Source organism: Diplotaxodon limnothrissa, linkage group LG8, assembly GCF_057381915.1.
Source record: "Diplotaxodon limnothrissa isolate DT_005_m linkage group LG8, D_limnothrissa_male_GT1.1, whole genome shotgun sequence".
Taxonomy (NCBI): Eukaryota; Metazoa; Chordata; class Actinopteri; order Cichliformes; family Cichlidae; genus Diplotaxodon; species Diplotaxodon limnothrissa.
Genome location: NC_140603.1, coordinates 27,875,400 through 27,893,521, shown reverse-complemented (window position 1 = coordinate 27,893,521; position 18,122 = coordinate 27,875,400). Strand labels below are relative to the sequence as shown.

The 18,122-nt window shown below is 37.9% G+C and overlaps 1 protein-coding gene across 1 annotated transcript; it reads left to right on the top strand.

The window, feature by feature from the left end:
* The first annotated feature begins 179 nt into the window (after window positions 1-179).
* Window positions 180-15,687, top strand: ttll6 (tubulin tyrosine ligase-like family, member 6). The gene is given in 15 exon segments (XM_085361043.1): window positions 180-328; window positions 2,621-2,661; window positions 3,493-3,611; window positions 4,799-4,929; window positions 5,317-5,473; window positions 5,563-5,706; window positions 6,011-6,096; window positions 6,186-6,411; window positions 7,379-7,557; window positions 7,656-7,844; window positions 12,989-13,148; window positions 13,422-13,721; window positions 13,817-13,873; window positions 14,660-14,798; window positions 15,449-15,687. Coding segments are annotated over 15 exon segments (2,316 nt in total).
* The last annotated feature ends 2,435 nt before the right edge of the window (window positions 15,688-18,122 follow it).

Below are 18,122 nucleotides of genomic sequence, written 5' to 3'. Positions count from 1 at the left end.
ACTTACAGCATGTAGTTTGTTCTATTTGATTGAATTTCATTGTGTGGCTGTATGGCACATACCATTCAGAATGAGAGATATGAGTGTTGGAAAATTGATCATTTTTCTGTTTGTGTCACAATTTCATGAAGTTTTTGGCATGCCTTGCAGGTCAGCTGAGCACATGTTTCTCATTCAGGATGGGTCTACCTCTGGACAGCCCAGAAAGAAACACCGACACACATAAATGTGAGCAGCGGGGTGAGGGAGAGGAGAGCGAAAGCCAAACTGAATCTTACAAATGCATGCCGCAACCCGTCAACAAGCAGAGAAGGAAAAGCAAGAAGAGGTACTTTACTGCAAGAGCTCGTCCATACGATGGCAATTCTGAAAAAGTTTGAACGCTGTATAAAATGTGAATGCAAGCAAAATGCAATGTTTTGCAAAGATCATAAACCTGTATTTTATTCACAAAAGAACATGAACTGAGAAAATGTGCCTTTTTTTTATAAAAATATTAGCGCTTTCTGAATTTGATGGCAGCAACATGTCTCAAAAAAGTTGGTAAGGGGCAACAAAAGGCTCAAATATATTCTTAAATTGGTAATCTTTCCAGAATTAAAATATTTATTGAATTTATTGACTATAATTAAAACAAGAGAGAAACTATAAATTAAAAATTAATCTAATATGTATACAGATCATAAAATGATACCTTTGAAATGTTGGGTTAATTCTTTTCAAAGTTTTGTTAAGTGGGTGTAACTCACTATTCTGTAAAATTGGCTGCTTTGGCTCCTCCAACCAGACAAAATTCTTTCAAAAGAGTGTGTCCATTATTCAAATTGCACTTCCAACCTTACATGGGTTGATCGTGAACCTATGAGTTTTTAAGATGAGAAAAGTAATAATTAAGAAATGTCAACTTGGTAACTGAAGTTAAATGTTAATTTCCTTATTTTTGTCATGTGTTAATGTGTAGCTGCAGGGTGCAGACTCAGAGGCAGGACTGCACTCAAAACAGCTTTTAATACAAAAATACCAAAACTCAGACTACACAGAAATTTATTATATGGACAATATATGCACAGGAAGGAATCAGGGCAGAGAGGAAACACCTGGGCAACACGGGTGAAGAGAATCTAACTGATGAGAGACACATGAGAAAAGGGACTATCAAAATAAGACATGAGGCCCAGACAAGACGCACAAACTTGACACAGGAACAGAGTAACAGAACACAGAGACATGACTGAAAGAGGACACAAGACTAATCTGAGAGAACAGACAACCACAGAGCACAGAGAGAGATCACAGATGAGGATAACCCAATATTACAAACTAAACAAAGAAGATAAACAGATACACACTATGACCTTGACATGAAACTGGACACAGACCAAAGGCAAACAAATACAGAGCCAAAGACTGACTACTCACAGATACAGAACAAGGGTGACACAAGAGTGAAACTAACACTGATACAGAACTAAGGACCGGAAATATAAATAGCAAAACTTGGAAGTACAAGGAAAGCAACATTAAACTATAAAGACAACATGCCATGGAACAAGAAAAAATCCAAAAATAAACCAAAAAACATAAAACACATCACCTAAAAACCTAGGATGCTAACAGTTTTGAGTGTGGAGTAATTTAGAAGGATGTCACGTGAACTCAATATAAGTATTTGATGCCAAAAAGAAACATTTTACAAGTAATTAGCTTAATTAGCAACAAGTTGTTAACATGATGGGGCTGTAGAGAGAGGCTCACCTCAAAAAAGCGTGATTATAAATTGTGATACAGATATCAGGATATTGTTACGGTCAAAATCAACATTAGATGCCTGTGTGATCTTTGAGCCCTCAGGTGGCACGGCCTTAAAAACAGGCATGGTTTTGTCATTGAAATACACAGACTACACAGGCTCAGGGACACTTCCAGAAAACACTGTCTGTGAACACAGTTCACCGTATCATCCATGAATGGGATTAATCCATATGCTACCTATGTCCATTTAATTCTGGATCCCTTTTTGTAATCACCCAGCTGTGCTTGAATTAGAATATCCCCAGAAATGTGCTCTTAGATTTCCTTCCATCTTACTTTGTAATTTGAGTTGCAACAGCAAAATAGAGCCCCTAATTGTGCCAGAGTATAATAATCTTTTAATCACAGTAATGTAAGCTCTCCCTTGCTCTTTGCCAGTATAAGAGTTTGAAATCTTATTCTGGGTTTTTCCCTTGCCAACTGTAGCACAATAATAATTTCTCCCATTTACTGAACTGTTTGTCATTTATTTCTGTTGAGAGTGTTTGAAATAGATATAACACGTTTGATATGTTTTCAGTGTTCTATTGTGAATAAAATATGTATTTATGAGATTTGCATATCATTGCACTCTGTTTTCATTTACATTTTACACAGCATCAATTACTTCTGGGGTTGTACTTTTGCTGTTATCTCCCTTTGCAGGTATATTAACTGCCAAGCACCCTGTCAGTTATGATTCTATAACTCGTCCTGGAGGCTCTTAAGGTCTCTTTTCTCACTTATCCTCATCGTTCAGGAGAGCAAAACGAGGCACTGTGCAGCACAGCAGATGTCTGTCCCTCTTTCTGTCTCTCTTGTCTTTCAGATGACTGTGGATCAACCTCACCAACTGCAAATATGAAAGTGGTACGTCTGCTAGAGATCACTAAATCATATATGTCCAATTTTAAGTTGTTTCTAGCTAGACAAGGCTGAATACAAATACTACAGATGTCAAATAGATAAAAGCATGTGGACAGTGCTTTTTCCATTTGGATCTCTGCTGTAAATCCTTATTTTCATCATATATACAGTATTATAGAGATGTATGATCATATTGAGCGTGGGCAAGTTTCAAATAATGAAGTCACAATGCACTAAAAGCTCACCCTGATTTCATCATTGAGTGTTTAGTGTTTAATGTTTCAGACAGCTCTAAACACTCAGTTTCATATTTTATATTCCTCCTCTCAGCGTGAGCAGGGAAACTTCAAATCTGCTATTTACGAGGGGCAGCCAATCAGAACAATCATGGCTGAAAGGTTTCAGGAAGTTGATTAACTGAGGGGTCACACAAGGCTCGATATAAAATAAATATATAAAATCCCAAATGTGAAATGTGAAATATTCACATGATTACTTAACAGACTTTGTAAAACACATCAAATTCACACAATACAAAACAAAAAGGTTCAGTAACAGATAAAGCATCTAATAACTGCACAGTAAAATACCACCAATAATCCAGTCCTACTTTTAAAACTGCCAGGAATAAAAAAACAAAACAAAACAACAACATCTAAATAATAACGGTAATTTTTATAAAGTTTGTCTCACTCTATGTATTTCATTTAAAAACACAGCTTCTTTTTTTTTACAATACACTTTAAAACACTGTACAAGCAGAGAGGGGCCTCTGGTTGCCTGTGGGAAACAGATGGAGCGCTGTTAAGATGCTAAATGCTTGATTTGTCACAGTGTGGCGAGCTGCTCGTAGATACGGCCTCAGAGAGGCGATGGACGGTGAAGATTGGACGCTGTTCTGGACCGACTGCTCAGTGTCTCTAGACCGTGTTAAGGACATGAAGCGTTACCAGGTAATCAATGCACCTAACTAACCTAACACCTCCATCACTGCCATCATCAGAAAAGATTATTGATGCTTCATTTGATTATTTATTGATTAAATGTGTGATTGTATTTGTGAAGCGGAAAATTCATCAGTTTCTTCAAACTATGACATTTTTCTAAATATCTTTACCAATGAAATGATGATGTACATGTCCTTTTTCAGTCCATGCTTTCAATTTGCCATCATACTGGGTAATTCGATGCAGTCAGCCTGACTCTCTTTGACCATGAGTAATTTATTAAAGTAGATTTGTTCGAGATCCTATCTATCTATCATACATTAGCTAGCCTACATTAATATTATTTAGGTTTCTCTTGTGTTGTCAAAACACTTCTGGCCTGTTGCAGCATGGATATTACACCACTGGAGTTGTGCGCTGGTGTCTAGCACTGGGACTTTGGTAGCGGTTGTGGGGTGGGAGCTCTGTGTATCAGACTTGTTTAAAAGATGTAACTAACTACTGTGATATCACCCAGTGTTTAGTGAAGTCTTGAGCTGAGTGTTTTTACCATCAACAGCGTGGTGTTTTTAAACCAGATGTTACAAAAAGCCATGGACATCTACGAGCTACTTTGGGTTGTTCCTCTATTTACAGGGGGTCACCGCAGTAGGTCACTCTGCATGTTTGATTTTCTAGATTTTTTTTATTTATTTATTTTTTCTTCCTGGTTGGGTTTTGCGTCTCCGTTTGGGAAACCTTTCACTTGTTTAAACCCATCCCAAAAAGAGCGATGAGGCCAAGGACTGTCTTCTCATAGACTTCTGTTCATCTTGAGCTGTTTGCAGTGCGAGTCATCACTCCCTGCTGGCTGTTAGAAATAATGCAGGTTTAAGGCACTTCTGCACAGGGTTCACTATTCAGGCTCTGGAGCTACATCTACTGCATCTGCTACACTGTTAGGTGTGTTCTTCTGTTGCTCAGTTGGGATCGGGGGAATTTGAAGTCTAGATCACAGATGTGGGCTCTTTGCCATGTTCCTCTTGATATTTCTGAGCAATATGTCTGAAAGCAACAGCAACATAAATGCCAGGACCTGAAATTCCAAGCAGAACACTCCATGATCAGTGCTTGTGATTTTAAATTGGTGACTGATTGTTTAATATATATTGTAGGCGACTGTCCTGTAATGCCGTGTAAACCTGTCTTTGCAGAAAATAAACCATTTCCCGGGGATGAGCGAGATCTGCCGCAAGGATTCTCTGGCCAGAAACATGAACCGCATGCTGAAGCTCTTTCCCAAAGATTACAACATCTTCCCCAGAACATGGTGCCTTCCTGCAGAGTCAGTCTGCACTTTCCACTCTGTTTTATTTCCTCCCAAAATCTATCTACCACATTTTTGAAAACTACAAAATAAAAATAAGAAAGACAAAAAACCCTCTAGTGCACAAATTCAACAAAACAAACAAAAACAGAAACAGGAGTTTTGTTTTTTTAATTATTATTCTGGCTCTAAATCTTCCACGTATTTTAAAAAGGATCACTAAACCTTTTCAAACACCTCTTATGTAACCTTCAGTATTAATATAATTCTTTCTCATCCAGTGCGTGACGTTAGATCTGTGAGGTTTCCCCCCCCCCCCCCCCCTAAAACAATGTTGTTAATATTTAGGAATTAAAAAGATAATAGGTTCACTCATCTGTGTTCATCCTCTCTATCTCACTGCAGTTACAGCGACTTCCATGCTTACACCAGGGCCAAAAAACACAAGACGTATATCTGTAAGCCTGACACCGGTTGTCAAGGCAAAGGCATCTTCATCACCAAATCCAGTAAAGACATCAAACCTGGAGAACATATGATCTGCCAGGTTTACATCTCCAGGGTGAGCAAACGGGTGCAACGCATAAAACACCTGCAACAAAATGCACAGTGTATGATGCTTTTTCTGTTCTTTATAAATGACCTCTTCAGCCTTTCATCATTGATGGGTACAAGTTTGACCTGCGTGTCTACGTGCTCGTGACGTCATGTGACCCATTCAGCATTTTCATGTTCAAGGAGGGCCTGGCTCGCTTCTGCACCACAAAGTACAGCGAACCAATGCTCAGCAATGTGGTAAGAACTGTTAAAGATGGACTGACCGGTGCCTGGGCTGACTTATAGAGACACACTTATTTAGGTCCAGTTAACTCTGCATATATCTCTGGAAGTAAATCTATGGAGAATTTTCAGAATAAAAGCCCCAAGTTAGTGATAGGAATTTGGCAGAATAGTTAAAATGGTCAGTTTATCTGTTTGTTTTTGTTTTTTTTATATTTTGTATCATATTTTATTTGATTTTGATTTTATTGATTGTTGTATACGTGTTCCTGTGAGTTTAATTACTTAAATAAATAGTAACTAGTCTCTCTAACATTAGGATGACGTGTGTATGCATCTCACCAACTATTCCATCAACAAGCACAGCGAGAATTTTGTCCGTGATGAGGATTCTGGGAGCAAACGGTGAATACTGCTCACACTGAAGATGGTGCATGATGCGGTACATCGCCAACGCTCTTTAAAGAATCCGTGTTCATTGTTGTTCCGTTCAGAAAGCTGTCCGCCCTGAACAAGCTCCTGGAGTCCATGAACTACAGCACAGAGAAGATGTGGAGCGACATCGAGGACGTGATCATAAAGACTCTGATCTCGGCCCATCCCATACTCAAGCATAACTACCAAACGTGTTTCCCCAACCACACCACCGGCAGCGCATGCTTTGAGATCCTAGGCTTCGATGTACTGTTGGATCACCGGCTCAAACCCTGGGTGTTGGAGGTGACAGACCAGTTACACAATACTGTAAAACAAGCATATATGTGATTGTTACTCATTCAGCCTCACTTTCTCATGTTCTGGAAAGCCGTATGATTCTTGACTGAAAGGTTAGAAAAACATTATGGTCTATTTTCTCTGTCAGCTATCTCCAGGTCTTTACTGAAGCTTTATTCCATTAACTAAAATATAAGCCTAATGGAAATATTCTGCATGTGTTGTACCAAATATACCATTAATTTGTTGTCTTTGGGTCTTTGGTAGCCTGATTCATGGACATGTTTTAATCCACAAATCAATACAGTCTCTCAAGTAGTCTATTGGGATGCTTTTGGGTTTTTTACTACTCATATTATTTTCTTTAAAAGTCTGTCTTTTGACAAAATAGCCTTTATTTATTTTTAAATAAAGGCTATTAATCCCAGCTTTAATCCCAGCCCATTCTTCAATGGTCTCTCTCCCAAGCTTCTTGAGATTTGTTTGTCTTCTGGGGACAGACCTTGGTCTTAAGTTCACTTCACAGATTTTCAATGTGATTCAAGGCTTTTTTCCAGGCCAGTCAATAACATTCCCTTTGGTCTTCTGAAGGTAGTTCTTTACCAAGATAAGAGCCAGATGAATGCCGGGACACGTATAAATGACACAAACACATCTGATCCCAAACAAATAATAACAGTCAAATTCTGTAATTAAAGAAAAAATAAAAGTTAGGGTATGTTTGTATTTTTGAAACAACAACTGGGTGTGAGGTCGACATTTGCATTGTGCCCTTTATAAATCTTATAGATCTTGAATTACAAAAAAGTTGGGTAAACATGAATTGGTGAATGGATTAAGTTAGCTTGAATTCAGCCAAATTTGTTCAGACCTGTGTGTGTGTGTGTGTGTGTGTGTGTGTGTGTGTGTGTGTGTGTGTGTGTGTGTGTGTGTGTGTGTGTGTGTGTGTGTGTCTGAATATATTTATGTCCAGGTGAATCACTCCCCAAGTTTTACCACTGACTCCCAGCTGGACCGCGAGGTGAAGGATGCTTTGCTGTACGACACTCTGGTTCTCATCAACCTGAGCGCTTGCGATCGTCGTAAGATTACTAAAGAGGAGAGACGCAAGGTGAAGGAAAGGCTGCAGCAGCACCGCTCCAGAGAGGCCAGGTACGGTGAACAGATATGGTGTGAAGTTTTCCCAAGGTCACACACACCACACATCTGTAGTGAAGGTTAGTGTTTCCGTGTGTGTATTTTATCGGCAGGTCAGAGGAGCTGCGTCAGTGCCAGGCAGCCACGGTGAAGCAGATGGAGAGGTACGAGGCCAAACACCTGGGAGGCTTCAAGAGGATTTATCCCAGAGAGGGAGGGGAGAAATACGACAAGTACTTTAAACACAGCAGCTCGCTCTTCCACGAGACGGCGGCATCAAAGGCCAGAGAGGAGTGTGCCAGGTACCTCCAGCGTGCTGTCAGTACACTCAGTACAGTTCAGCAAAGAGCAGGTGCTGCGAGTTACGCACAGACCGTTTCTGAAGTCATCCACACAGACACAAAGAAATAAGTAAAATAAAAAAGAAAGCAGAGGGAACACTCCAGTGCAGGGAGAACTGAATTATTCTGCCTAGTTTCCATATAAATACAGACACTTGGGTAATAATAATAATTTTTATTCATACAGCACTTCTAACATTTATGCAGGAGAACTAAATTAACATCTCTGCTGTTATTTAAAGGGATAGTACAGTGAGAAGACTTTATAAAATAATATTTATCATAAAAAGACCACAAAGATCGCAAAAAACTTAAATTTCTAGCTTAACCTGTGCGAGGTAATAATTTCTCATCTTGTGACAAGTGGTAGAAAAACTTAGCTGATTAGCAAGATGGATGATAAAATGAACATAATAAATAGGAAAATATAAATAATTGGGATTTATCATAAATCTTTTTAATCACTGTATGTGTGACGATGTCCGTGCAAAGTTTTTGTTCAGACTGGCTCGCTCAGTAACGAGGTATTAGGTTACATACAGGCATAGATGCATATAGGCTACAATCATTATAACAAGATATTTACTCCTTACAACTGATAAATTTTTATTAATAATTTACATTAAAAAATGCAAAAAGAATCTGGATCAAGTTTTTGTAATGTGAAGATCCAAATCATAATAAGTTTAATATTTTGTGATTTTGAATTCTTTGCTGGTAGATTTTTATGAGCTCTGTGAATTTTAATTTACATTTCAAGATGTAATCTTACAAATTGCTTGACTGATAAATAAAAACACTTACATTAAATACAAATATTAAATATTTTTGCAAATGTGTTTGCTGATTGGTAATAAAACACTGGACAAATATTCAAATATGCAGTGTGCTTACTTACTAAAATCTAAATTAAAGATAAATTGTGATTTTTTTTTTTTTTTTTTTTTTTTTTCCAATGAAGGAAAAGGAATAGACGACATTTTAAATATTTTATTTGGAATGTTGCCTAAAAAATGCATAGCAATTCATTTATCTATTTTCCGCACTATAAGGCACACTTAAAATCCTTGAATTTTCTCAAAAATCGGCAGTGCACCTTATAATCTGGTGGCCTTCTCTATGAATTCTGGCTGTGTTTACTGACCTCGAAACGATTTTATGTGGTACACGGCGCTCAAAAATCTGTCAAAAAATGTTTTAGGACTTTGCTAAGCTATGAAGCCTGATGGATTGTCTGAGCGTTATGGGTACTGTAGTCAGGAGCCTTGCGACTCATAGTAATCTGGGTCCAAAACTCAGTCGCGTCAGGCCCCAAACGAACACTGTGTAAATGATTTTATCTTTAATAAAAATGATCAGTGTCGCTGCTTTACCAGGTGTAACAATTAAGTTTAACATCCAGGCATCCATGAAAACAGAATTTATTCAATTTAACGGAGTTAGAAGTTAGCAGGAAGGTAGCAGAAAGTTAGCTCGCTAGTTACCTAAACATGTTACCAAGCATGTTCTGACTGAGAGATTTCTGGGCAAAAATAAAACGTACAGCTCTGCTATCACTTCCAACATGAATGAAAACAGAAAACTAAACAGCAGTGACGTTTGTAGGGTTACTGAAGTTGGACTAGCTGGTATATAATGCTGTGCTAGTGATCGCTAGCGACACAGCTATGTTAGCATATCAAAGCATAACACAGTGAACCTGGAGAATGAATGCTAACTTTTTTCCACTTGCTATAAGTTCCCGGTGTTTGTTTGTTTTGACAAATGCAATCACTTGGAAAATTGCTGTATACCAAATTTCAGTAGGGGAGAACAACTGAGATAATCCAGCCACAATATGAGGTTAGTCATTAATGTAAAATAAGATAACCTTTATTAGTCCCACACATGGGAAAATTTGTTTTGTTACAGCAGAAAGTGGACAGTGCAAAATTACATAGCAAAAATTAGAAAAACACTGGAACAACATATACTGTTGTTCCAGTGTTTATAGAGCAGCTACCAGAGAATTCAACATTAATGAATCAATGGTATGGAAGTGGAAGAAGCAAGAGGAATTAGTTGAGTAATGTTTGACTTATCTGACTGTTTTGTTTTGTTTAATGCGCTTTATAATCCGGCTTGCCTTATGTATGAAAACGGACCCGTTTGTCGACAGTGCACAGATCCCGTGCGCCTTATGGTCCGAAAAATATGGTACTATGATTGCAGTTCATTTAAAGAATTTTTAAATAATCAAATGAAAATCTTATAACATGAGACTAAAATGTGCCCCTAAGTGGTTCTCTGGTGACCTTTTTAAGAAAAATGTGACTGCATTTACATAAACATAACCTTTTAAGAATGTAGCTTCATATATTTTTGTAGCTTGCATCAAAGTATTTAAACCCAAGTTTTCAGAGTTCAGTGTGAGTAATGAGATACAGCTATTGTTAGAAAGTCGTGTATTTAAATGCAAGTAGAACTAAAGAACAAGACATCAGTGATTTAAAAAAATAAAAAATAAAAACAGCAGACTGTGATAGGTGGATGAAAAAACATGCACATAAGTAGTATCACTAATAATTAAGCACAGACTAAACTGTACTACAGTACAAAAATACAGTACAGTACGAAGACTAGTAAAAGAAAAATGCGATTATTGTTTTCAGTTTTCTTAGTAGATGTTTCACATAGGTCTTAAAATATTCCAGATTCCAGGATCTTTGGAAGCCAGTTCAGGTGGTTGTGATCCTCAAATCATGACCTTGTTCTAAATCCAATCATTTTTATTGATGATGATGATGATGATGATAATGATGATAATAATAATAATAATAATAATAATAATAATAATAATAATAACAATATATGAATCAATAATGCAAATATGTTCTTCCAAATGTGGATTAATTTTGCCTTTTTAAAAGTGGAAAATATTTGTGTTCTGTATATAGACACAAATCAGTCAATCTATTACATACAGGTTGTCATGGCACCAAAATTGAAAGACAGCTAGAGAAAGTAATGACAAAGTGCTCAAAGTTTTTTCTGAGACCATTAATGCAATTGGGTCCTAGTTTCTATTAATTTTGGTTCCCTATTGTATTACTTGTTTTTTTTGTTTACTTATAAATTAGTTTAGTTGTATAAGTTCCCTTCTTGTTCCCCAAGTCTCTTCTCTGTGTTTTTTTTTTCTCCTTTTGTGTCTGCTTTGTGAAGTCAGTTGTGTCTTTGTGTTTATCTTTTTGTGTGTTTGTCTCAGTTTTAGGTTTCCTCTTTTATTTTTCTAGTCCCTTGTCTTACGTGCATTGTGTGAAGTTTTGTTTCCCTTTGTTGCATTATTAGATTCTGTTCACCTGTGTCTTTTTTACCCCAGATGTTTCCTCTCTCTTTACCTCATCTGTGTTTGTCTGTAAGTCCTCAGTTTTACTCAGTTCTTTGCCATGTCCTCCTTATTCCATGTGTTCCCCCTGGCGACTCCGTTGTGAATCCCTCGCCGCTGCTCTACATTAGTGTGTATTCTGTATTTTTGTCCTCAGCACTTCCTTCCTTAGGTCACATCTCTGTCTTAGGAGCGTTTGGGTCTGTCTCTTACCTCCCGTACAGATAATCCATGAAAGGCTGATGCAGAAAAAAGTTGAGGCCATCTCAGTTTTGATTTGTCGCTCCTGGAAATGATACGTAGCCAGTCGCTTCTTTGCCGGTAGTGTGATCACACTCAGCTGTACATGCAGACATGCCTCGGGGTGATTTAATATGTGCAAACATTATGGAATAATTGAACAAATTGAAGGATTTAAACCTGTCCTAATAAAACAGAATTTAATAGTGCGTAATCCTGCCACCAAATTATGTGCAGTCATGGAATAAATTTCCCTTTAAGACGCTGATGACACTCCGCTGCATGTGCCTGTAATTCTCACGTTATTAAATTAAAAGGCCCCTGTGTCTGCCATGAAAAACTGGGTGTCACATCGTTTCCTGCTACTAACTATGATTAGCCAACAGTTTAGATAGCAGTTTGATCAAATAGTAGAGATTCTGGACAACTATGATTTCTCAAAGGGCAAGTGTTTGTCGTCGTGTTTGATCCTGCTCTCTGCTGTGATCGTCACATCGAAGACCACCTGTTTCCACCTACACGCTTAAATCTGCTCTGCTGTGTGCTCACTTTCATGCAGACTTCTCAGATATTTCCTAAAACAGTCTTCACTTGTCTTCATGACAGTTTAGTTGTTTTTGTACAGCAATGCCATGGTCTTTTTAGTGCAGTTTTCTGGTTTCTGTTTTTGTTAATACGCTCAGTCCCATATTTATCTCTCTACGATAGATACACCTTCAGCTTTCTTTGTATTTTGGGTTACTATTCCAGCCGTGTCTCCATGTGAGTTTTTCACCTCTGTGTGTGGTTTGGTTCTTTTGTTATTTGGTGTTTTATTTTGGTAGTCATCATTTGTCATCTGTGCTTTGTATTTTTATTCCTCCCTTGTGATTGTGTTAATTAAGTTCCTGTTTCCTGCATTTCATGATAAAAAGGAACCAAATGCACGATATATATAAATATAAATAAAGCAAAACATTAATGGCTGATTCCACCTAAAAACTAATTTAAAAGTTGAAAACAAACATTCTGTCTTTTTATTTATTTATTTTTTAACAAAATAAAAATGGAAGATGAGGAAACTAAAATGTAGAGACAACAGAGTGCATCATGGAGACAGCAGGAAAATGTGAACAGGCAAAAATCTGTTTCAAAATAAAATACAAGACGGGAAACCAAAATAAGTTGTTCTCTGCATTAAAAAAAGAAAAAGAAAACAAACTAATAATAATACAATTATAAGTAAATGTGGATGAGATTTATCAGATTTAACTGGTTATTTTACAGAAGTGATCACTGGAGTTTAAGTTTTTATTTATTTATTCAAATTAAGATTAATGGACTTGCAGAAGGATCCGAGTTTCTTTTTCTACACTCAATATTTGTCCTCTGTGGGTTTAAAAAAACAAACAAACATCTAAAACAAGAGTACCATAATAAAGCTAAAAAAGTGATTTAATTTGTTTAAATACTTTAAATTATTCTCAAAGTGGTTCTGAAATGTGTGCTTTTATTCTTTTAGGCAACAGCTGCAGGAGCTGCGTCTGAAGCAGGAGCAGAATGAGCACTACCAAAGGAGAGGCCGGAGGAGAGACTCGCAGGGGGAGACTGCAGGGGAAGGAGTCAAACCACGAAGGGCCCCATCAGCCCCGACCCCCATTTCTAACTGCGACCCAGCATTGGTGAGGCTGTGTTTGAAGATGCAGTACCCAAATGTAACCACAAGAGGGAGACACAGCTTCAGTCCGTGATGAATGGCTTTGACTCTGGCTGGTCTTTCTGTCAGAGTATTCTTTAGATTATCTAAATAATATTCTTGATCATTTTATTCAGTTTTAAATAAACAGATTTTATTTTCAGTACAGCAAACCAATGATATTCTCATATATTTTAAAAACCTGCATATACATCTTAGCAATAAAAACTATTTGATTTAAATGTTCTTTCCCCTCCAGCCTCCTGTGTCCGGCCTGTCAGCAGCTCCGGAGTCTGCAGAGGTCCAAGAAGAGGAGCAGGAGCATCTGGATAAGGAGGAGGAGGAGGAGAAGGTGGTGGAAGAGAGGGAGGAGGAGAAAAAAGTGGTATTAATAGGCGACCACGAGCAGCTCGGCGTGCTGTACCAGAGGCAAAAACTATTGCAGGACCTCGGGGTGGTGAGCCAGATCCAGCAGCTGCTGCAGGGCCACAGAAAGGGAGGGGGAGCAAACGACTTCTGCTCCCAGCAGCAGAGAAATCATCAAAGGCAACACAGGAAGGTAAGGCCTGACCACCAGTCCATGCAAAATAAACCATTTCTCATTTATTGTGAGTATTATTAACTGACAGTTGCCATCATCCTTTTTTATTTCAGTTGGATTCACTGACACATTTTTGTCAAAGGACTAAAGAGCAGGACATACCTGTGCAGGTACTCTCCAGCCAAATGAATCCACTGCTCTTCTTTCTTTATTTTAAATCAGTGCTCATAATCTTAAGAAATTAATCATGTCAGCTGGCCTGTCTCTTTAACTTTCAACTTTAATAGGTGGTCAGCCTTTCTTCCTCAGTCTTAATAGAGAATTAAAGGAAAAAGAACATTTTCTATGATTGTTTTGTAGCTTCTCATTCCTCACCAGGACTGCAACAGCACTTATTTTCACTGCTTATTTTCAGTTTTTATTTTAAAGATTAATTTATTTGTCAGTGTATTAAAATATTAAAAAGAACACTTTTAGTTTATTATTATATATGATTAAAACCCCCAGCAAATTATCATTTATGAACAGCCTGAACCAGTGAAAACGTTTTATTTTTACTCTTATAATAATTAATAGTTGATTAAAATCCATGATAATTAATGTTGTTTTGAGCAACAAGTTGATTTAATCCGTTATTCTTTGCATGTCTGTTTGTAACACATAGTGTTATTCAGGCTTTGCTCTGGATTTTGAGTTGAAGAAACATTTTCCTCGGCATGCAAAGCTCAGGTTGTTTGTAAATTTGATGGTTTTTACCTCTGAAAGTGATGAAATCCAAAACACATCAGCGTCAGCGGTTCAGCAGCGGTTTGAATATATAAACAGCCAAAAGTAATCATCAGAGGAGAATGAATGAAGTGGGTTAACAGTTCATAACCCTGACTGATAATTCACTGTGCTGAATAATCATTATGGCACAGAATCTAAACGGCATCGTTTTATCGCTGTGTTCGCAGCAGCTCGGGTCCGTCATGACTCAGCAGCGTTTCCTCCGGCCCACTGTGCACCGCAGCTGCCCGAACGGCGAGTCCAAGAGCCACGGCAGAGCGGGAGAAATACGCCGGATCGTCAGCCCCCAGCAGGCGTCCTGGCCAGGTAACCATACTGAGATCTCAGGTCAGCCACAGAGAGGTAACGCTGGTTCATTTTCAGCCTAACAGCCAGCTTCTGCAGGCTTTTCTCTCCAGCTCCTGCTTCCTGTTTACTAAGGAGGCTTTGGTACGACTGTAACACTGGAGATGTATAAATAATACTGAATTTAATGTCTTTTCCCCTCCTGCTGTTTTCTGTTTTCCGAAACATGAACATCACTTGAAGAAAATGTAGAAATACATTTTTTTTTTAATCACCAAAAATGCATAAAAAATTAAAATACACGGGAGAAGTGTTTAAATCTACATAAAATTACCATCTACCATTAAAATTACCATGAAAATATTAAAACATTTATTTACTGTGTCCCATTTTGGGTTTTTTTTTTAAAACATTTTTATAAATAAATAATCAGGCTGTGCTATTAGTTTAGGAAAAAATCTGTTGATATTATTTCATTTGCAATAATTTCCACACACACATAATTAAAACATCAGAAAACACAATGGGCTCTTGTGGAAATGGTAATAGCATTTATACAGAGATTTCTTTCTTTTTTTTTATATATTAACTATTCAGAGTGTGTGTGTGTGTGTGTGTGTGTGTGTGTGTGTGTGTGTGTGTGTGTGTGTGTGTGTGTGTGTTTGTCTCAGACTTCTTCTTTCTTCTGTTTTCAGTCAGCGACTCTCTGAGCAGCTTCTACACCGACGCCCGGTCCCGTCCCGGCATCCCGACCATAAACTGCATCTCCAAAGGAGGCCCTCGATGCACCAACGACGTGTCCCACGACCCCGACGCCCTGCGCAGCCTGCTCGTCATCTCCACGTGCGTCCCGCTGCTCCGGAGGCCTGGCTTCCCTCACAGAGCGACCCAGCACGGTAAAGGGCAGTGAGGGCAGCGGGACCGCCGACCTCACGAAGCCCCTCCGAGTCCAGACCTGCAGCTCTCACCTCACACTGAAGCTGCTCCACAGAGAAATACAAAGAGCCTTGAAGAGAGAAAATTCAGAAATACACAATGCCTTTGATGAACATGGATGTTTGTATATAGCTTTTATACCTGCAAACCAGCTGCCTGCCACTGAATGAGCTCCAGCTCAGTATTTTTTTTAAATACTGACTCTTTGTACTCAGATTTATCCATTAAATCTAACCTGATGCATAAATCTGAGATAGATGTTTAATATTTTTGCTCTGAGGATGAATTATTTCAAACAGAGTGCCAAAATAAAAGCATGCTGGGTTAACATGATATTGAAATCTTTTACTCTGGAAGAAAAAAATGTGATTCTAATAAACTCACTGATTTATATGAACATAAACTGGCTCAGCTAACTGAAACTATTAAAGGTTAATTATTTAATATTAAATTTAGTTTGAAAAGCTTCACACTGGGGGACATTAAGGATAAAAGCCAGCTGCTCTCATGTTTGTGCAGTCAAGTATTGAAAATAACTTTATTTGCGCTGATGATCAATAAAATGTCTTTTTTTTCAAGTGATTTAGTTTAATCGTCTTTATTGTCACTTTCTGCAAAAAATAAGATTAAAAAAATCTACTTTTTAAAAGTAATAAATATTCTTTCTGTGATTACATTTTAACACATTTTTTTCTAAATAGTTTTAAATTTCTTTTTGATGGTGATTGCCTCCTTTCTTCTCGACGGCTTTCAGATAAGAGGCCATAAAGTTTTACAGCTTCTCTGGATCCGGTTTCTTTGTAGCTGGCTGAGAGCAAGGTACCAATAAACTAAAAAAAAGAAAAAGATCAAATGCGTTGAGAAATTATTCGATATTATTTTAAAATGTGAGGAAGTGTTTTCATTACTGATAAATATAAATATTTAGTATCGAGTCCACTTGCATTATAAAGCGCCTGAGCTGTTTTCTGCAAGCTCCTGTGAAACTCGGGGGTTTACAGACGAATTTAATTAATTATAATTATATTTATCTTTTTTAAAAAATTAAAATCTGGGGGGTAAATTTAGGAGTCAATAAAGGATTAAACTATGGCCTAAATAAGACGGTACCTGTGGAAGTGTTGGGTTTTTTTGTTTGTTTTTTATTTTAGACTTTAATGAAATGAAAACGTTAATTCATATGTTTTAACATTTTGTGTTTAAATCTTAGCCTAAATTTTAATGAAAAGGCGCTATTATATTGGACTTTGCGTCTCTTTGAGGGAGAAAAATGAAAGCGATGGGGAGAATGTTTTGTATTTCAGGAATTTATGGTTTTATTGCGTCTATAAATGTCGGAAATCCTCTCTGTCAGTGTAAAACACCAGAATACCGACTGAAAGAATACTTTAAAAAAAATAACAACAAATCAAATCGGAAATGACTCATTAGAAACAACAAGAAAAAAAGATGAATACGTTTTTAAGGCCCAAACGAGGGAAAGTTTCATTCTGTTTCAAGTTTTTCTGACCTTAAAATCCGCCTCAGGATGGCAGTTAAGCTCATTCCCATCTTTGGCCAATTTGATCTGGAGGAATTTCTCCACATTTGGAGAGATTATAATAGTCTTAATGCAAATAATCTTCACGCCTGGAGCCTTTTTATTTTAGAAAAATAAGAAGACTCAATCACCCGCGTCTGCGGTTTGGAGATTACATGATTATTTTTTCCTGAAAGTGACACATTTGACAAAATGCAGGAGGAAGGACTGGAGCCAGATTCACTTCCTGTTATTCGATTTGAATTTTTGGGTACGCGAATAAGACCACTGCCGTGGTTAGAGATCAATAAGAAGCTACAAACCTTTCTCCAACCAGATGGATCAGAACCGAGAGCGCATCCTTCCCCGCAGACCACCCTCACACCTCCACATCTTGACCCGTTTCTACCATATTGACGCAAAATTTAAACATTTCACTCTTTGGGAGAAAATAAAGATGGCGGTGAGGAAAGCGCGTCCAAAGCACAAAAACGGCCGCTGTTTATGAAAATTTACAACTTTGCCTTGGAAGTTTACGACTCGCCTGGCTCGGGGATTGGTTGCTGAGGGGTCATGTGGACAGCAGGAATGGGAACTTATTTCCCATGAGGTTATATTGCAGCTGCTGTTTTCCAACCGCTCGTTCACTTAACACTTACTAACACAAGCTTTTTCTGGGCTCTTTGCATGTGCAGTGAGCGTTTGGAGTGTTGGTAAGAACAGCCGCTCGCGGTTTCGTGCGTAATTCCCCCCCTCTCCCTAAAAAAAAAAAACAAAAAGTAGGCGATGGAGGCTCTGCGCAATTCCTGCGCCGTGCGCGCCTCGTTAATGTGGCTGTACTTGTGTGGCTTTATGTTCGTGAAAATGAGGGATCACCACATTCCTGGAAT